The sequence below is a fragment of the Columba livia genome, chromosome 1 (genome assembly GCF_036013475.1).
Source record: "Columba livia isolate bColLiv1 breed racing homer chromosome 1, bColLiv1.pat.W.v2, whole genome shotgun sequence".
Lineage (NCBI taxonomy): Eukaryota > Metazoa > Chordata > Aves > Columbiformes > Columbidae > Columba > Columba livia.
In genome coordinates this window covers 197775117-197796499 of record NC_088602.1, presented here as the reverse complement: position 1 = coordinate 197796499, position 21383 = coordinate 197775117, and the positions used below count along the sequence as shown (strand labels likewise).

General features: G+C 45.0%; 1 protein-coding gene across 5 annotated transcripts in view; it reads left to right on the top strand.

The window, feature by feature from the left end:
* Positions 1-13361: 13361 nt before the first annotated feature.
* Positions 13362-21383, top strand: part of LHFPL3 (LHFPL tetraspan subfamily member 3) — a 250195-nt gene continuing 242173 nt past the window's right edge. Inside the window, exon 1 of one of the 5 annotated variants that reach the window (XM_065049088.1) lies at positions 13362-14524. In XM_065049088.1, coding sequence (XP_064905160.1) covers positions 14056-14524 — 469 coding nt within the window. In that variant the 5' untranslated portion in view covers positions 13362-14055. The remainder of the gene's footprint in view (positions 14525-21383) is intronic. The other 4 variants (XM_065049085.1, XM_065049083.1, XM_065049084.1 and 1 more) reach the window with 4 other exon arrangements.

The window sequence follows — 21383 nt, the reverse complement described above, 5'->3', positions numbered from 1 at the left end:
GGCAGGTTCAGAGGCACAGCTTGCTCCTTCTCTTGCGTACCTGAGGAATAGCTCAAGTTCTGCTTCTCAGGAGAATGCTGCAGCCGCCCTGTCCTCCCATAGCTTGCCAGCTGCTCTTTCCCAGAATGGTGCCACTGTCACTTACTGGCTGCTACCGAGGCAGCACAGGATGTGCCGCTATGACTCAGGGTGGGAAGTCACCAAGGTGCTTGTTGAGACCAACTGTGGCCCAAGGCAAGGATACCCACTCTTTGGGAAATGATTTTGCTGAGCATCCAGATGGCTGGGAGGAAGTTTGGTGGCAGGAAAAGGATACAGAGCAGAAAGTGCAGCCTTGGAAAATAGTAAAAATATCCTAGAAAAAGGAAAAGCAAACATGCAGACAAGGATACCAACCTAAAAATAACCCCAAACCCAGAAGAGCAGGCTGTGGCTACCCTGAAAGGCACATTGCTGAATACAGAAGAGGGGCCAGAAGCCGCAGTGAAGCTGTCAGCTGGGTCAGGTTTGCCAAACAGAAGGGACAAGCAGTTACCCAGGGCAACAAAACATTCGTAGCTGCTTATGAAGGTGGCTGCAGCAGGGCTGACAGTCTGACCGTCTGTCTGCAGCAATGGCCACCTCTGGTCGGCAGCTTCGGAGGGCGAACGGCCCCGAAGGTGGGGACGGGGCTGAGCTCGGCAGCGCACAGCACTGCTGCCCCTTCAAGCAGCTCGGAGGTGCCAGGTTGTGTTAGATAAACACCTTCATCCAATTTGAGTAAAATAATTTATTCATAAATGTCTCATGAGAAAGGAAGGCACACCTTATTCAATATTTTATGTAGCTGATGTGGTTTGCAAATTATTTGTAACTGACAGGTTAGTAAACAACGTTTTCCAAACTCCTACAGAAGAAGCAGACAAATTATTTCCAATTCCTGCAGAAAACATTTGAGGCCCCAGACACTGTCATGTGTCCTCACTTACTTTTAGCAACAACAGAATATGTTTATAACTTTGCAGAATGTATAGCAAAATAATGAAACGTTGGGAGCTGTTTTCTCTAGAAATGCAATTGTGCTGAACTGTGTTAAAGATTACATCAATTTCAATTATATTTGAAAGAAAAATTGCTAAAAATTCAAGGAGGAGATTGGATCTTCTTTATGTTTAATTCCTTGTAATTATCTTTACTCGTTATATATTTAAATATTGATATTAAGCATTTACTATTTTTCTTCTCTTTGTGCAAATGAGGCAGCTCAGTAAGGTCATGTCAGTATTTATTAACGGAATTATTGTGTGATTTCAAAATTTTCACTTTTGTTACCGCTGGGCACAAAAATCAATCCCATTGTCAATATTGACCTTGTTAGTGGAGCAAACTCTGTGGATGCAGAGTGCAACACAAAGCACAGACAGACAACATGGTAAGATCAGGAGAAGATGCTCCCATGGGCCTTCACAGTTCCTTATTCCCGGTCATGCATCCAGCATCCCCGGGAGCAGACTGAAGGAGATGAAAATCCACGCGAGCTCTGTACAAAAGAGGCTGTCTACAAATAACTGGAAATGATTTGTAGTGCGGTCTTTATTTCCAAGTCTGTCTGCTTTATAGAAGAGTTGGGATTTAATTATAATTGTTGCAAATCTTTCCAACATTCTTGAGATTACTGAACGCATACTTAAAGCAGCAAACTCTGCAAATCACTAACATTAATTTTTCCTTATAGATGCTGGAAAATGGAAATGCTATTCTAAACTGATGTGGTATTTCTTAATCATGCTAAACGGATGGCTGGCAAATTGTAGGTCAGTCAATGTTACAATGATTCCTAGCAAAATGAATGGGAAATGGGTTTTTGTCAGATTAGTGTGTCAGAGTGAGAATTCCATACTGCATTTAACCTCCTATTGTGTGACACTTGGATTTAAAAATTAACACGATCCAATATCAATATTGCAAGTACTAAGTGGATTAAAAAGTAACTGATATGTTTTATGTGGTATTTCTTACAGAGAATGCTTAATGGAAGAAGGTATCTTGGAAAAGCTCTGCAGTGATGAGTGTCTGGCCCAATGCTGTTCTTTCTCTTTTTTTTTGAAATAAAATAGGAACTGCCTAATTAAGTTTCCAAAAATTCACACACTAGCAAAATGGTAAATTATGATGAGAACTTACACAAAGTAATTCTGGACCACTCTATACACTCAATGCATATTGAAGTGAGGGAAAAAATCAAACAAAAAAAAACCTACTACAGCAAATGACAAGATTCTTGCTGCCTTTGACAGAGATGGGTTTTTATATTACTTGTTTTAACAGAGTTAGACAAAGGTTAATGTATGTGTAAACCCAAACTGTAGTTCTGTCTGTGATGACTGGATCATTGCATTAGGATAGACAGGACTGAAGGTATTTGTGGGTCACAACGGATTGATCAGCTGAAGGAAAGCACTGCTGCTAAGGCTGCTGCTGCAGGGCTGGACCGGGAAGCGAGAACAGCTGAGCCTTGCTGAAACCGAGTCCTTGGTCTGAGCAGGTCCAGGAGCATCCACCACATTACCAAACAGGTGAGCGGTCCTGGGGCCAGGCACTTCACTTTCTTTGTCATTCATTCTGTGTTTCCTAGTTAATGATGCTGTGGGCCAGCTTCAGTGCTTCTTCCATCTCAAAAGTCAAATGATTATTGACAAATTGGCAGAGGTTCAGAAACAAGACAAGTGAGTAATCCAAAATCTGTGAAGTGCGTATTACAGTAATAAAGCATCTCTGGGAGCTTGTTTTTTTGAAAGAGGAAGAAGTAACTCAATCAAGGTCTTTCAGTACATATGTGTGAAGAAGATAGCGTCTGATACATTACATTTCTGTCATCTATTAGATGAAAGTACAACAAAATCTAATACCTGGAGGCTGAATCTTGACAAATAATTACCACTATATGATATCCTAAATTTTGTTTGGGGTCTTGTCACAGGCTGTCCCTAGACACTTTTCTGGACAAGTAAATCTGCAAAACAAACCTAATATTCCAGTGTAGCATCTTGATTTCAAGATGCACATTTAGCTTCTGACAAGCTACCATCCTTAGCTCTGGGGGCCTCGGGCCAGGCACAGCACGGAACACTGCAAAGGAAACAACTACATCATTTCTTAGTCAGAATTGTTTTCAGTTATGAGCTGCAACATTGGAAACAGCCAAAGCTTGAAGGCAACCTCCCTTTGTGGGGTCTCCCTAGCCCAGGCACACCAGCCTTTAACATTTCCGTGGCCAGGGCATTTCCCGTGGTGGTGGCAGGGACAGAGATGCTGTGGGCTGAGACCAAGGGCCAGCTCTGGCCTCTGCCCACCGTGAACTTCCACAGAGAGACATCCTGTGTGGCCCTGCCCTAAAAACCTCCCTGTTACAGCAGGGAAGAGCTTCATGATGATAATGGCCCTTGACTACTTTGCCCCATCTTCTCCATCCCTGGTGGCTGGCATGGACCAAGGCAGTGGGCCATGAGCCAGCACTGTGCACTTGTGGACAAGAGGGCCAACGGCATCCTGGGGTGTATTAGAAGGGGGATGGTTAGTAGGTCCAGAGAGGTTCTCCTTCCCCTCGACTCTGCCCTGGTGAGACCACACCTGGAGTATTGTGTCCGGTTCTGGGCCCCTCAGTTCCAGAAGGACAGGGAACTGCTGGAGAGAGTCCAGTGCAGAGCAACAAAGATGATGAAGGGAGTGGAGCATCTCCCTTATGAGGAAAGGCTGAGGGAGCTGAGGCTCTTTAGCCTGGAGAAGAAGAGACTGAGGAGTGAACTCATTCATGTTTACAAATATGTAAAGGGTGAGTGTCACGAGGATGGAGCCAAGCTCTTCTCAGTGACAACCAATGACAGGACAAGGGGCAATGGGTTCAAACTGGAACACAAGAGGTTCTACTTAAATATGAGGAGAAACTTCTTCACTGTAAGGGTGACAGAGCCTGGAACAGGCTGCCCAGGGAGGTTGTGGAGTCTCCTTCTCCGGAGACATTCAAAACCCACCTGGACACATTCCTGTGTAACCTCATCTGGGTGTTCCTGTTCCAGCAGGGGGATTGGACTGGATGATCTTTCAAGGTCCCTTCCAGTCCCTGACAGTCTGTGATTCTGTGATTCAGTGCTGCCAGGTGAGGGCTCCAGCCCACGGGGACTTCTGCAGGACTTTCTTGAGAGCAAATGGGATTTGTAGCTTGACAAGGAGAGCTCCTAAACTGTGAGATGTTTTCCTAAATACATACCCTAAAGACCAACCACAAAGTTTTGGTGTAGAGGCAGGGCATTCTGGGTGAATTGTTAAAACCTGTGTTTTGCAAATGAGTCTATTGTATTCATTTCTCAAAAAGACACATTATGAATCAAAAATCAATTCGCATGTTGAGAAATTCATTTTGAGTAATAGTACCAGCGGAAAAAATACCCAACAAGCAAAACAAACCAGAAGTGCTCTGTTTCAATATATTAAAAATGAAATTGCCTTTGTTTTGTTATCTAATACTGTTTCATTGTAAAATTGATCTAAGTTTAGTGTTAATAAATGGTAAAAATATGTGAAAAGTGAGCAATGTATCTCACTGGATATTAGTTTTCCCTAATTTATTTTTGGTTTGGCCACCTAACAGAAAAATCAATTATTCTCACAACTCTATTCACTACAAATAAGTGCCTCTCTTCCAACACACAACGCTTCACAGTTTTCTCCTCTTTTATGAAGACACTTTTACCAGATAGAGTAACTCGTGTTTTTCCCCAGATGATATTTTCTGATACTTTCATTCACATAAATTCCCCTTAATTTTTTATACTGTTAGTGATGATTACAACTAGTTAGCCTCTACTGTAAGTTTCATTAACATGAAGTTTATTGCCTCTTTCAGATAATGAAGCTATTAATTAAAATTGTATCTAGAAGATTCCACTGGGTACGCGACTAAATATTTCTCCTTGGTTAAATGTTGGTTTTGATTATTTTCATTGTCTTTCAAATGGTTTTCAGTACACATTGTAATGAGCCCATCCAAGTCACTCTGAATATTTTGGACAAGATTTTACAAAATGCAGCACTGCATTCTTCAATGAAATTAGAATGCGATTGCCCTTCCCTCCTGTTGCCATTCAACTGGCAAGAAGTATGTTAGCTAAAACATATACTGTGTAAACTGCTATTGTTTACTACTCATTGGCTTCATTAGCCTCTTCATTTCAGTGGCCATCTGCATATATTTTCCCCATCATTGTAGGTACACTTATTTTATGCAAAGAGTGTGTGATATTGCCAATTTCCCACTGTGAAAATCTTGCTACTTTTTCCACAGCTATGTAAATGTTGGCTCCAGTCAACAGCTGTTTACCTTGGTACCGCCATTAAGATGAAAAATTAGTTTAGGGACATTTTTGAGCCAAAGATCATTTTGGCAGTACACGTGAAGTAAACATTTATTCAAATGACAGCCTGGGGCTAAAAACAAGGAGGCATTCCAGAAGTCTGTTAGCATCAGGAGAAAGATCAAGAGACTACAGAAAGCATTGCTTTACTTCTCAGTGGAAAGGGAAAATTTATAACAGATGACACAAAGACAGAAATTTGGTGAGATATTTTTTCTTTATCATGAATATTAAATTTGATCAGCACCTTTAGTATCACTATAAAGAGGTAAAACTCCAGGTACGGAATAAGAATAGGCATAGGAACAGGTTGAAGACCACTTAGATGGGTTTGCTGAACAGGGAAGTCCATGGTAATTACTGAGGGCATTGAAAATCTTCAGGCAAGAGGCTGAGGTAATACGGTATGCATGGGGGATGAGTAGTTTTAGAATATTAAAAAGATTATAAAAAGACAAATATAGTGTCTGTGTTTAGAAAAGGGTGAGGGAGGAGTATGAACATGGGGAACAGAACTAAAGGAGTTGGTCTGCCAGGCTTTAATTCCTAGAATACTATGGAAATACATGATGTTTTTTAATGAACACATGGAAGGTAAAACAGGCATGAGTAACACCTAAAATGGATTTATCAAGGAACAATCTTATCAAATTTAATTTATTCTGTTATATCACTGGATAACTTGCCTTGTAGATAGAGACAAAGATATAAGAGTCCTATATCTTGACTTTTAAGGCTTTTAATGCCCTCTTATGTAATGTTTTCACAGCCAGATGAGGAAATGTTGTTTAGGTAAAGATCCTGAAAGGCAAATGCATAGGTAGATGGCAAGGAACACTTTGAAGAGTAACTACCTGTAGCTCATTGATGTATTGAATGTGCGTATCTTTAGCAATTCCATAAGAGTCTGCCTTGGGTTTGGTGTTGGTCAATACTGTTATTAATGGCTTGAACAATGAAATAGGTTATGTGCTTATTAAATCAGTAGATTATATTTACCTAAGTGAGCTGCAAGTGCTCTAGAGACTTAAGCAGTTAAGTACATAAGCATGATGCTGTGCCCAGGTTAGTGTAACCTGTTTGTCATGAGGGCTAATTAATCACATTGGCATCTAGCCAATGTGACCACACTGCTTGTGGTAGCTGTAATATCCCTGAATGTCACTGCATCATGCCACAAAGATACTCTGAAAGAGGGAAATTTCTATTTAATCTCCTTCCCTGGTCTGCTCCAGATCACGATGCTGATTTACTGGCAGGTCACTTTGGTATGTTTAAACATTTTACCATAAATCCTCCTGGAAACACAGCAGACTTAGTTGTGCTGTGTTGTGTAATGCCAGGATGAATGCTTATTTCATGCTAGAATATCATCTTGTGCAGCATCAAAATCTCTCTGCAGCTCCCAAGCTTCCCTTGCAGATTCCTCTATCCAAGTATTGATCAGGCCCTGCGTGTTAGAAAGGTCCGCATAGTCCCTAATACCTACACTAGAAGAGTGTTAATTTTCCTGTTTTTCCTGAAAATATATTAGATTGCAGGACGACTATGATTCTTGCAGACCAATGTCAGAGGAGTTAATATCACCTACTTTTGCATCCCTGTAGTATAGTTCTAAAATTAGAAAAAGCACATACACTCCTCAGCATCTTAATTGGTTTGTCACTAGGGTAAAGGAACTGGCCAGCTTCTGACTTACTGGAGATCAGAAGGTCCTTCTCTTGCTAAATCCTCACTGGTCTGTTGTTTAACCTCTCAGGAAGAAATGTTTGGAAATAAATGTAACAGATATTTAACTGGATTAGAATGTGAATATTTGAAGGATCATTTTTTGTCCAGCATGAGGTAAAATATTTTTAGTCATTCTCCACTGTGAAAAAAATTACCTGAAAACACAGTAAGTCGCATCCTGACTGCAGTAATATTTCCTTACTAAGGGCAGAGATGGGACTTCAGCACCAGCAGGTACAATTTTTGAAAGCCTCATCAATATTATGTTTAGCATTGTATAGTTCTTATTCAAATGACAATGTTCATGGTAGTAAAGTTGTAGCTTGGGGGTCTGGAAAGAAAATCTAAGTGCATCTTGTTGGCAGAAGAGTTTACATACTTATCTTAAAGTAGGCTGGTCTAGAGAAATATGTGTCCTTCTCCATGTTAATTCCAGTCTAGGAGACATATCTTGACTAAACTTTTATTACGCGAAAAACATGTCTAGACACCAGCCTTAACTGCACAGCTATCTTTGAAGATGTACAGTATATAGCCTGCAGCACGGTATTTCACAGTGCCTTTTCTATTGGATCTACTGACCCTCTGGCAAACGGCTGCCACAGCAAGAGAGGGGAAATTTCGATCATTTCGGGAGGAGTCTCTGATGGTGTGTCTGAATGGCACAACACAGTGAGCCACCTGAAAGCTCTGTCTGGGTTAATTAAGCAGCACCGACAAGCAGGCTCTGCTAGCAAGGCAGAGCACCGCACTGTGTGCTTGCTGTCGGGAGCGAGATGACTTGCTCAGAGAAGCCCTGGATTGCAAGACGCTGCACTGGGCCATGCAGAATGCCCTTGACGTTGTAAGATAGCTCAGCAGGCTCTGAGAGCAAGCTTTGCTTAGTGAGCAGGACTGGAAAGTTTAGATTCCAAGCTCCCAAGTGGCTCATAAAGTTTAATTTAACCAGTGTGTTTCAGCGTTGTTCTGCAACTCCAAGTTAGAGAGGCTGAGGGAGGGAAACTGAAGCAGGTCTTAGCTGAGTTGTGTGTCAGAGGGCACCAAGATCTTTTCTTCTTCGCCGTGGATCTCAATAGCTATGTTGCCACTTTCCCTGAAGTTATATCATCAGGTTCATCTGTACTCCCCACCTGCTTCCTCCTCCAACAGTCACTGTTCATCCTGCTTTTTCACAGGTGAACCTATCCTAGGTTATGAAGTCCAATCCTCTGCTATCACTGGGAACCCTGCTAATTAGTCACTTTTCCATGTTTTTCTTTCTTTCAAAAAGTGGTGGGATCTTCCTTTCAATCTTTGCTTCCACACACAACCCAGGCATTTCTCACCTTCCTCACATCCTTTACCCCTCACTGCAGCCCTTGCCCTTGCCTGACCGCCACTCTCTCACCAGCCCCTCTCTGTCCACCCTGCCTTGCTGCCAGCTCTGCCAGCTGCCTTGGCTCAAGGTAGCCTTTGGAATACGTAACATTTTCCTCATGATTGCCCCCCATTTCCCAGTTCTTTGGGATACCCATTCCTGCTTGGGATGTGGCTCCAGCATGGCCACACACTGTTTCCCAGCTCTTACCTGCTTTAGTCCCTATAGGACTCCCCCTCTGCTATCACCAACAAGAGCAGGACTAAGTTCAAGAGAAGGTGGGCAAATCTTCTAAACTACTTATTAATTTTTAAGGCAGGCCTGAATCGGACCATTTCTGGCTGAAACAGTGATGACAGTAGCAGTTTCACTGACACTGCTAGCAGTAATTCTAGCCAGCCCTTTGCTGTGCCTCTCCCACAACTGTAAACACTACAGAAATAGAAAGAAATGCCATTTCCCACTCCCCGAGAAGGAATATTTCACCAGTGCAGCCGGGGCCCCTGGGAGAAAGGAAGCCAAAATGTGCAGAAACTATAATAAAAAAGACATAATGTAAAAGTTAATGCTTTTTGATAGACAGCAAGAGCTCATGAGTGGCGAGGCTGCAGGTTGCCATGGTGATGGGGCTGCACAGCAGGGCAGCCTGGGCTCCTGGTGCTTGCTCCATCACCCGGGTCTCCAGTCTCTGGCTCAGAGGGAATCACTCTGCTGCTCCCGGTAAACACACCAGTGACTGCTTGCAGCCAGCTCCAGACACTGTGGGACAAAGGAAAGATTGATCCAGAGTGACACATGCTTCAAGGTGCTACCTACCAGTGCTGGCACCCAGTTAAGCTGTAATCAAGCCCCAAACTGCCTCTTGGTCATCAAAGTAATGGCATAAAAATCCCTGCTTGGCCTCTAACGTTGTCCCAGCTTCAGCTCACACCAAGCCCAGCAAAGTGGGGAGCAGAGCATAGACTTTCTGCTTTTTCAGCTTCTGCTTTGGGTGCCCCACGTATCCTTGCACAGGGCTGGAGTGCCTCAAGATTACTGTAACTTGCCTTGTTCTTCTTCCAGCCTCAGGATTTAGACCAGTCCAAATTAGATGAGTTTGTTCTTTGAACATATCTATATCAGTTGTGTTACAAGGTTATAATAGTTATACGTAGATATTTAAGTGGGCTCAGAGTGAAATTACCAGTTGCTGATAGACATTGGGTGAACATGATAGCCAGTGAGTGATACCACAGGAACCTGGGAGGAAAGTCCCAGAGAAGTGAAGCAGTTTACGCACCCTTACACACAGCTACGGATATGAAAAGCTATCTGGCAGCTAGACCCCTCTGAGAAGCAGGTTAACAAAAGTCTCTGAGGCAGAGCTGCATTTCAGCAGGGCTGGATGGGGAAAACTGCTCAGAGGGGTGGGCGAGATGTAGTCATGTGCCTAAATGGGTAATCTCCCTCCCATGGAAGTTATTTTGTGTCCATGTGAGCATGTTTTTCTGTGCTCAATAGTTTTTCCCAATCTCCTTGACAGTGACCCTGACAGGGTCTAGCCCCATAAAAGTGATCATTCATTGTTAGACACCTTTATTGCTATTTATTAATTAACACATAAATTCCTGCTATCCCTCTCCCTCCTCACAGGCTCCTTTTCTGTGTAAGTCCTCTCACTCATTCTTCTTCAACCATGCATTCACTCCTACATTCCACTATCTTTCTCTCAGTTTCCCACCACATGAATATCAATGAATTCCCAGATGTGGATTTCTCGCCAGACATTGCCCACGGCTCAACAACTGCATTCATCCGTTGTTCTTAGCCATCATGTGTACGGGTGTTCCCCACACAACATACAGCCCTTCTCCACGGTGCTCCAAACAAAATGTTTAGGCAGTTCTACACTGCTGCCCCACCACTGCAAATAATTGACAAGTTCCAAAGAGACATCTGTGATTAGAGACATTAGCCAAATAATAAGCTTTTATTTTGTGTTTTGTGTAATGATCTGTATACACAAAAAACAAGTACATTTGTGATTAGATAAAATGATCAATAGTATGGTCCAGGCCAATTTGGGGCACGAAGTATACTTTAAAAGATTATATAAATTATCTTTAAACTTGCCTATGTTAACCATGCATGCACACAAAAATGTTTTTAAAAACAATATTATGGTTGTAAAATCCAGTACGGAACAGGATGTGCCAAAAAAAGAGCTGTCAATGCCACTTGATTTCCAACCCCTTTGTTGCGTGTTGCGTGTTCACATGCTAATTGGTAAACAAGATCCTGCCTTATCAGGTGCATGAGACAGCATCTGCTGTCCAGGAAGATCAGGATGATGAGAATCTTATTTCAGCTGTTGAAGAAGCTTTTGGTGAAAATCCTGGCTTAAGACTCCAACCTTTTTAGATGAGACTAGATGGCAGCCATAGGGCTGGGACCCAGTTAATTCATAGGGAGAAAAACAGTGGAGGTACAACAGGTTGTTGGAGAGAAAGTATAATCTTCTGAGGATTAAGATGATGAAAGCTGTCCTGAAAAGCTGGAGACTATCTTTACTTCTGCCACAAAATTCTTCTGTGATGCCAGGCCAGATGCTCAGAGCTTTTTATAGATGAGCAGCAACTCGGTATGGCTCCTTCTGAGGCTTCATTTGCAGAACTGCTGCAACCAAAATCCACAGGAGCTCTGCTTTGAGAAATGAGGTCCAAGCTGCCTTTTAACTGTTCTGTCCAGAATATACCCACCTCTTGTCTCCTGGAGACATGATATTTTATGAGGCTGTGAAGCACACAAATAATTGAGGTAAGAACCATGAAAAAGCCTCCTGAGCCTGTCTTTAGGTATTCTGAAGAAACTTCTGATACCACAGAGTGAGACAAGAGAATTCAAAGCTCTAGAGAGGGACACAACCGGAGTGATTCAGGTGCCTTGAAAAGTAGACATCCAGTACCACTTTCTCATTTTCAATACACTGAACTGAAGGACTAGTGGGTATCACTTATACTTTGTGGGAAATCTGTGCCCTTTTGGTGCTGAAGGCTAGAGAGGACATCCTGGGACAACCAAACCAGACACTGCCAGCACACAGGCAAACATGTCTTATTTCCCACACTCTTTTACTCAGCTCGTGAGCAGAATCCTAATTTCTTCCCCTGTTTCTGGCCTTTCCCCTTCTTGCCCAGACTGGCTCCCACATTCCCCTCCTTACCCCCGTCTGACTCTCCTCCTGCAGCTTCTCCAAGCTCACTATTTCTGCCTTCCCGACTCCCTTGGCCCATCTCTTCTGCAGAACACCTCATTTCTCTTCTCCCAGCTGCTTCCCAGGTCCAAATCTCTTCCTACTGCCATACCAATTACAGGTTTCATCTTATGTCCACATTCACAGGAACTCCTAACCTTAACCCTAACCCTAACCCTAACCCTAACCCTAACCCTAACCCTAACCCTAACCCTAACCCTAACCCTAACCCTAACCCTAACCCTAACCCTAACCCTAAACCTCTCAATTGGCCCAGACCCCCTCCCTGCTACCTCCTTTCTTTCTGAACTCTCAGAATTTTTTGCCCAACCCTCACTCCAGCCTCCATCCCTCAGTTGTTTGTCTCAGGCCACTTCAGGTCTTCTGCCTTCTAGGTATGGCTCATATTGTCTTCATTTCCATACTTGATGGCCCTTTAGGGGACAGGAAGCACAGATGTCCCACGTTGAGCCCTGGGGCCCAGCCAGCCTCAGCCTGGAGAAAACAGGACTGAGCGCTGAAGGGAAAGACCATCACTCCTCCTGCCGCTTGAGGCTGGAGCAAGTTCAGTTAATTTCTGAAGGTGGTGTACGAGCACTCTGGTCTCATGCAGCAACCGCAGTAGAAGCAAAATGAGGCAGCAGAGCACACACAGGCACCTCCATCAGCATTGAACACAGCATGCTCAGTAGGAAACAAATCTCCAAAAACTTCAGCTGTACCTTGTGTTCCTTGAACCCACCTTCCTAAGACAGTCAAGCAAGAGTATTTGGGGTCCACACTGCCTGTGTCTGAGCAAGCCCATGCCATGTGTGCCACTCTGCTGCCCTCCAAGAGGGGAGCGCTCCTGCGTGCAGGGCAGTAACGGTGTGACCACGCTGAGGGAGCTCCTCCTGTGCTCCCACCTTCCAGCAACAGCTTTCAAAGCTCTGACTCTGCCACCAACATGACTGTGACAGCCCAAAAACCTTGCAGCAGGTGCTGTCCCTTCTTAGCCCCTCCACGGCAAACTTGGGAAGAGCTGGCGTGCTTGCTACATTGGGCTGAGCATGTTTTTTGGCAGTCATGGGGCAGAAATCGAACTTCGTCTTAATCAAATCTTTTTTTTTTTTTTTTTTTTAATGAATGCCAGGAGGAGCGCCAATATTTAACTGCGTGCGGCCCTCTGCCGGCACGGAGCAGCAGGCTGCTGCGGCTCGGGCTCTCCCCAGCCTCCCTCGGCTCCGGCTGCGAGCGCGTCCCAGGAGAGGACAACAGAGCGCTGATGTATGTGCCATCGATTACTGTTATTAACTCGGGCTCAACGCATAGGTCGGGACTGCAAATCTAAGTGTCACTGGCATGGGAATGATTATTACCAGATACTAATTGCCCATTAATATATGCTAATCACTGCTGCACGCCAACATGCTCTACGCACCGAGTGCCAGGCCAAAGCCACTTGACCGGAGAGGAGCCCTTCTCCCCCGGTGCCACCTCACCCACCCGCGCCGAGACAAGCCAACGTGGCCCCACAGCCGCTCTGCGTTCACGGCGGTAGTCTTCTCCCCGGCCGCCATCCCGCCTCCCAAGGTGAGGAGCAGCCCCTCATTTCCAAATTCCCCAGCCCCAAGACCTCCCCTGGCGCCAGTTTGCTTCAGGCGAGACACGCCACAGGGGATTTAGCAGTCACAGCCCCGGCTGGAGGCAGACGGATGTTTTGCGAGGGAACGGATCACACAGGTTTTTGAAAGAAACCCCAACACAGGTTTTAAACTTTAAAATGCTTTGAACGTGTCTCTCAGGACACCGGCAGCGGGAGCAGCTCAGCCAGGCAGCCGTTGCCCGGCCGGGAACGCCGCCCGGTATCTGCCGGCGGCGGGGCTGAGGGGAGACCCCGCTGCAGCGCTCCCGCAGCCCACGGGGCTCCCCGTCCGGACAAAGGCGCCAACGGCTCCCCGCCGCCTCCCCTCACGGACGTCGCCTTGGCCGTGCGCCCCTCACCCCCCACGGAGGGCGGAGGTTGCGCAGGGCGGCTCCGGCCCCGGCCCCGCGGCGGGCGCTGTGGCGGTTGGCGCTCTGCGAGGAGCCACGGGCGGCGGCGGCGGCGGGAGGGCGGGCTGCGGGGCGGGCGGTGCGCGGCGGCCGGCAGCGCTGAGCCCCGATAGGCGGCGGCGGGCCATGTTGGTGCTGCCGCCGCGGCCGCTGCTGCTGCTGCTGGCGCGGAGCCGCTGAAGCCCGGCGGAGGGGCTCGTCGGCTCTCCGCACAGCGGCGGCGGCAGAGCGCGTCGCGTCGAGCGAGCGAGCGGGGAGGAGGAGGAGGAGAAGGAGGAGGAGGAAGGGGAGGGGGGATCTTCTCGGCGAGGATGCCCGGAGCGGCTGCAGGGACGGCGGCGACAGGAGCAGGCTCGTCAGGAGCGGCAGCAGCGGGGATGCTCCCGGCTCAGGAGGCGGCCAAGATCTATCACACCAACTACGTGCGGAACTCGCGGGCCATCGGCGTGCTCTGGGCCATCTTCACCATCTGCTTTGCCATCGTCAACGTGGTGTGCTTCATCCAGCCCTACTGGATCGGGGACGGCGTGGACACCCCGCAGGCGGGCTACTTCGGGCTCTTCCACTACTGCATCGGCAACGGCTTCAGCCGGGAACTCACCTGCCGGGGCAGCTTCACGGACTTCTCCAGCCTGCCCTCGGGAGCCTTCAAAGCTGCCTCCTTCTTCATCGGGCTCTCGATGATGCTCATCATCGCCTGCATCGTCTGCTTCATCCTCTTCTTCTTCTGCAACACAGCCACTGTCTACAAGATCTGTGCCTGGATGCAGCTGACCTCGGGTGAGTGGGGGCAGCGGCTCCGGTCCTGGGGGGGGCTCCGCGCCGCCCAGCCCGGCCCTACCCTCCCCGGCCCCGCGGGGGGCACGGGCGGCTCCGGAGAAACTCGCGGCGCCAGCGGCCGCCCGGGCCGGGAGGGCGTAAGGGGAGCGGCGGGTTAAGGGGGGGCAGCGAGGGCCCGGGGCTCCCGCCGGGGCGGGAGGGGAAGTGGTGCTCGGGGAGCCTGGGGCGCATCGGCCGTGTTGCGGAGCGGTGCCGGTACCTGCCCCGGGGCAGCCACCGCCCGCGTGGTACCGGGCGTGGGCCGAGGTCAGGCTCAGCTCTGGCTCCTCGCAGCCCCCGTGGAGCCGGGGAGCCAGGTAAATTGTCCGGTTTCCGCCTGTGTACCAACCCGTGAGCATCAGCCAGCCCCAGGGAGGGCTGGCGGGCAGCCCCGGGGTGTCCTCCAGCTCTTGGTCTGTCGCTAAAGGTCAGGAGAAAATGGCAGTGGGGACCAAGGGGGCGCCTCGAGTGGGCAACAGGGAGTGAAGGCAACTGCCAGCCTGTTGAAGGTTAGTCCTGAGGCCAGGTTTCCATCTGGGGCAAGGCAGAGCCCACTTCGGTTCGGCAGGAGAGGGTGGCGGGGTCTTCTGCTGGCCAACTGGAAGGGCAGCTGAGGTCACTGGATGTTGTATGCACGAGTTTTGGTTGGGGAGTGTTCCCCCTGTTCACAAGGTTCATTTTCCTCTGTATGTTAGGAGCGTAAAGACAAAAAAATTCATTTGAGCTGCTGGTTTTGACTGAGGAGGTCTCCTGACTTCATTTGACTTTCTCCATCACATCCAGTGTCTCCCTGGGGAAAGCGCGTGATAAGAAAGAGGGAGAACACCAGGACATCCCTTTTTGCATTTCCAATGCTGCTTTTCCTCTGAATAAGTAGAGAACTGGTGATTTGTGTGCAGCTGGGAGGCAGAAGAGGAGAAAAGAATGGTCTGTAGAGTTGAGATAGTAATAAAATCAGCTTTAGTGAGATAGAAAAGATGAATTCTTCAATAATTTGGAAAAAAAAATAGTCTAAAATAAAACCATATTTCTACTTGTCCTCCTGATAAACCTTGAAATGGAGAAATCTGGGCTTTGCAGGAATATGCATTTAGGGAAACAGAGCAAAATGTCTCCAAAATGGGCTCACAATCGCACTTTCAGTCCCCTTAATTGACCTACATTCATTTCAGTTTCTGAGCAATAATTCTTCTGAGTTGTTTGCTGAGCAGCTTCAGTATTATTAAATTTGCCACCTTGTCCATGAGGTTTAGTGGAAATTTCTGGTTTGTATGAAGGACCTTTGACCAGTTCTTTCTGCGATGCTGTTTTTATGTGTGTCATACATATATTTATGCTGTTTCCATCACTTAGATTTCTGTATGGTTTCTTTCATTTTCACTTGGGGATTGGTCTGCAGTCACTTGAGGCTGGTAGATTTTTCCAGTGAGACTGGGTTTGGGCTCATTATCTCTACATTGGGAATCCTCTGATGCTGGTGGCTGCCTCGTCTGTTCAGTAACATGCATTCTGATATGGTCTTATTAAATATACACAGTCATGTCGCTTGACTCCAGGCTGAGCAAACTGTTTCATCTTTGCACCACTGATATCTCCCTTGCTCCATTAAGGACTTTTGCTTTCAGCTGTCTCCCCTCCTTATGGCGCTTGCTGGTGAAAGGGGGCATGAATATTCACTGGTTTGGTGCATCCTCAGCCTGTTTTGTTCATGTCCAGTATGCAGTAGGACAGTACAATTTCCAAATCTCTTACACTTTCCAACATCAGAGGTAATGGTGCTTTATTTATGTGATTCCACTGCTTCATGCCAACAGAAGTTAGTGCAAGGTAGATAAAAATGAATCTGTTTACTGCATTTCTGCATAGGTGTATAATAATGTTTAGAAACCACTGCATGCAGCTGATATACAGGAGCCCAAACAGTCTACACCTGCACATGTGCAGGTGACACTTAAGATATGTTTTTCAGGCAAAATAACACATAATTTTGTCATCCCCATAGCTGGTAGATGTACTGTTGGCATTGAAAGTCAGCAAAATGAGTTTTACATCAGCAGGAGAATCACTTCTCAGACTGCTTCTCTCCAAAATTAAAATACGAGGGGAATACATGTATAGCTAAGTGGCTATTGGCCATCTCTCCTGGTTTGTACATAAATGTACCTTAATTCAGCATTTACCTGACTGTTCATTTCTGTATTACCTCAAAAAGTTTCTTCAAAGGGAGAGACAAGAGCAGAAAATCCATATTGCTTTGGGTTGCACCCTTTGAAGAAGACAGCAGTGGTGGTGGGACAGAAGGATAACTTAGAATAAAATGTGCAGGACAAGAGAGTTATTATGAGTTCTGATAGGTTTTCTATGAGCTATATGACCTATTTCTGTTATTATTTTACTGGTTTGAGAGTATAAGTAATAGGTAATAATAAGCTAAAGATGCTTATCTCACAAATAACTATATAGTAATGTCATCTATATATGCATATAGTTCTGTGTAGTACAGGAACAAAAGTGAACCTGAAGTAGTAAAATAAATACGTATGTGAGTATAGCTTTGATTTTGTTTGCTATTATGTACTTTAGTAGTGTTAGTATTTAGTTAGATCATATAATAATATTTAAAATTGCTGTAATTTAAATCTCCTTAGAAGCAGTTTTTTGTCATGGACTCATGCTTGATTTAGGATTGGAAATAAAAGCTTAGGAAGTAATTTTTTAAAAAGAAAGATTTTGATCACATTCTGTCCTACATGAGCCATTATAAATTGTCAGCATGATATAGCTCTTGTTTTGAAGAAGTGTTTTTTTAAATGAGGAAAAGATCAACAATATCTTGGACACATGCATTTTCAATCCTTGTTGCCGCCTAATCACATCTATGACATGATTAAGCAGAAAAATCCCAGGAAAAAGCTATTTCTTTTGTGTACATGAGGACAACATACATTGGACTCCTTTAAGATTTTGCTTGGCTTAGACTGCTTTTTTTGTTGCATGTGCGTAATGCTGTCAGTGTACACTTGATATCTTGAGAGCCAGTATTGGCAGCCTCATTCTCCATCCCCTAACCGCCCCTTCTACAATTTCAAAATTAAATGTACAAACACTTGTACATACACTTACCTAATTTGAGCAGCTGCATGAACACAAACACTTCGTGAAAGCATCACAAATGAGGTCTTATTGCTCTTTACTACCCTACATCTGAAGTTTGCAAGAAACCTCACAAATAAAAATATTTCTTGAGATGTATGCCTTTATGAGTTAAATAAATTAAACCCTTCCGTTCTGTCCTTGGGATTTTTTTTTAACTATTAGACATTTGTCATTACTTTTTTCTTTACTAGGATGTTGCAAGTTACAGGAAAGAGAAAAGTAGAGAAAGCATAAGAAATGCATAGAAATATCACACGGACAAAGAGGATGAAACAAATCTATATGTTTTTCAGGAGATACCTAAGCCCATGCCCAAAATAGTAGGGCAATTGAAAGAAACAACATATAATAAAACCTCTGTACTTTGCCAAACCACAGGCCCATCTAGTCCAGTGGTCTCCAACAGTGGTCTCTAACGTGAGCCGCAGAAGCATCAGAGCGGCGAAAGCTCATTTTGCCCTCGGTGCTCTCTGTCCTCCAGCACTTGTGTTCAGGGATTTCCTGAGATAAATCTTGATATTTAAAAGCTCTTTCTGAAATTTCTTTTTACAACTTGGGTCACTTTTTGAACCTGTATAAAATTCTAGTGTTTACAGTGCCCCAGAGCAAGGAGTTCCACGGCTAAATATATTTAGTGTGAAGATTCAGTAGGGTTTTTTTGTGTTTTAAACCTGGTACCTGCCCATTTCATTTGTTCGCCCCAAGTCGTGTATTGAAAGAGGCTGAGAACGCGGCACTCTCAGACACCTTCCTTGTACTGGTGCTGGTTACACCTTCACTGTATCCCCTCAGTTACCTGTTTTTGAGATCTGATGAATCTTTGGCTTCTTAGTGATTCCATAGACATGAGTTTGTACCATACCTGTGATGATCCCTGCTGCCCTGCCCACAGCCATTTCCAGTCTACTGGATCCTTTCAGGGGCAGTGGGATCCGAACTACACACAATATTCAAGACAGACAAACCAGCCATTTACACAGTGGCATAATAATATTCTCTCCTTCACTCTTTGTTCCTTTCCTAGTAATTTCTAATACTCACTTTTGCACTGTTAGTGAACAGTGGGCTGATGTTTTCACAGAACTACCTATTATAACCCCAAGATCTCAGGCCTGAAGTGGTAATAGTCACCTTGGAGCACATCGTTTTTTGTAGTTAAGTTTTTTCTTTCAAAGAAACTACTTCCTATTTGTTTATCTACATTGACTTTAATTTGCCTTTTCATTGCCTAGTCAGTATTGTAAAGTCTTCGTAGGCAGCCCTTATCTTAGCTACCCTGAATGAATATCAGCAGCAAACTTTGTCACCTCATCATTTACCCTGTTTTCCAGCTCATTTATAAATAAGTGAGCAGCTCCCAAGTTCCAGCACAGATCCCTGCAGGACTCCACCATTGACCTCTCTCTGCTTGGAAAATTGACAGTATTCTCCTACCATCTGTTTCTAATTATTTATCCTTGCAAGGACATTTATTTTTACCCTCTGGGAGTTTAGGTTTTTTAAGACTTATGAATGACAGATTCATGAAATGTCTTTTGGAAATCCAAATGGACTGGCTTAGTTAATGAAGATTTCCATGGTATGCAGTATTTTTTACTTCTTTGGAGAACTCTAGTAGTTTTGTGAAAAATGACTTGAAGTAGGTGTGTGTTGGCCTTACCTTACTTCCTTTCATCACACAAATATGCCATGTTTTTGCAGGTGCTGACATACTCTGTTGTCTTTCATAATTCTTACCAATTTATGTGGTTCAAATACCAGTCTTTCTGTGGTTCGCCGTGTTTTCCCTGGACTTGTTTTAAACCAGTTTTTAAAACTGGTTTTATATTACTCAGTTGCTAGATCTTTGGAGCCAAAGCAGCCGTAAGAGAGAGGTTATTACATGCCACAGTTAAAAGTTCATTTAAAACAGGGAATTGGTTCAGAATGAAGAGATGAAATTCTTCATTGCAGCTGTGTTGTTTGCCTTTATACTTGAAATCAGTCTGCAGGACCAGGTGACTTTTATATAAAAAAGCTTGACCTGGGTGCTCTTGGAGCCTTTATTATTGCTGTTTGTCAGATCTTGGTGTAGGGGTAAATTCCTGAAGGCTAGAAAAACACCAGTCTTGTGCCAGTGTTCGAGCAGAGTGTCTAGTGGAGTCAGACAAGGATTTTGTTTGTAGCCTTGATATCCTTAACAATTAGTTGAGAGAATAATATACATTTATGGCTTCTGAACTTTGCATGTGGCACAAAAATTATTTGTCTAATAAATTATAGTTATTTGTTTAATAAATTGTTGTAAGGATAGCCAATTCCATAGATAGATTTGGATGAATCAATAACCCGCGCTTGTCTCAGCAGCCTATATTTTAATACACCAAATGCAGTGTAAGTTTTCTGGCGATCAAAATGTAGGAGGCGTTGTACTGATGGGAGAATTATGGAAATTATGGTTTATGGAAAACAGTTATTTAGAAGAGAAATTAGAGGCTTTGCTAGATGGGCATTTGCATGTGAGCTCTCACTGCAGTGCCGCGTTTAAAAAGTGTATGTAAAAAGTGGGACTGCCCTCGCCCACAGTGGTTCCAGTGCCTGCTCTGGCCAGGTCAAACATCTGCCAAGGCTCCCTTTCAAGTATAAAGTAGGGAGGGTTTCAGGACTGATTTAAATAAATAAAAGAAGAACTAAAAGGGTGATTTTTCTTGTTCTTCAAAAGAAGATTAAAAATTGACAGATTGTGGTATATGAGGACCTACACGCGGGATGATTTCAAGTCGTGCAGTGCTCCTTAACTTGACAAAACCGCAGTTACACAAATTTGCATCAGCCATGAGGTATATACATTTTTAACCTGTAAAGATAATTTGTTAATTTTCTTTACAGTGGTTTCTTCTTCACTTTAAGACTTTACATAAGATTGGGTTCCTCTTTCCAAGGGACACGGCCTACCTCACCAGAAGCAAAGGTCTTTAACCAGAACTGCTGCCGGCTTCTGTTCCCAAACTGTACTCCAGCTGTAAAGTAAGAGGCCAAAGGGAGAGCAGGGCAAGTCCAGGAACATCGAGCAGGTTTTTGAACTGAGTTTCAGCATTGATGCTGACTTTAATATGAGCATTAACACCCACCACCCCACCTGCCGGGTGAGTCAGCTGAGGTTATAGAGTGGTCTGTGAGCAGTAGTGGGTGTCAGACCTTGCAGGAGAAAATTCTGAAAAATAAAGGATACTGGAGCCTCTGACCATGGTAAAATGAGGATTGCCTCCATGTCTTGTGGAAATCAGATGCTGGAAACGACTGGGCGGGCAGGGAGCAAGAAAAGAGCTGAGCCCTGCTTGTCAAGAAATAGACTGTATCATCAAGCCTACAAGGACATCTCCTACCTCAAGTGGGCCTGGTGCATGTGCTTTTTTTCCCAGAGGAGAAATCATGCTGTCAATACGATTTTCTGTCCATTCAACTCTAGAAGGAAGTTTCCTGTTGGGTTTAACAGGGATCCCCCAGGCCTCCCACATCCTTGGGAGTGCCCCGTGGTGGCCTTGGCTGCGTTACTGTCACCCCAGCTGTGATGGGTGTTGCCAGACCAGCTTGGGAAGTGCTCCTGTCCCAGTGGGAGTGGGAAAGGCAGCTGGCCAGGTTGGAAAGATGAAGAACTGAAGGTTTTATTGGGAGGTTGTGGGTG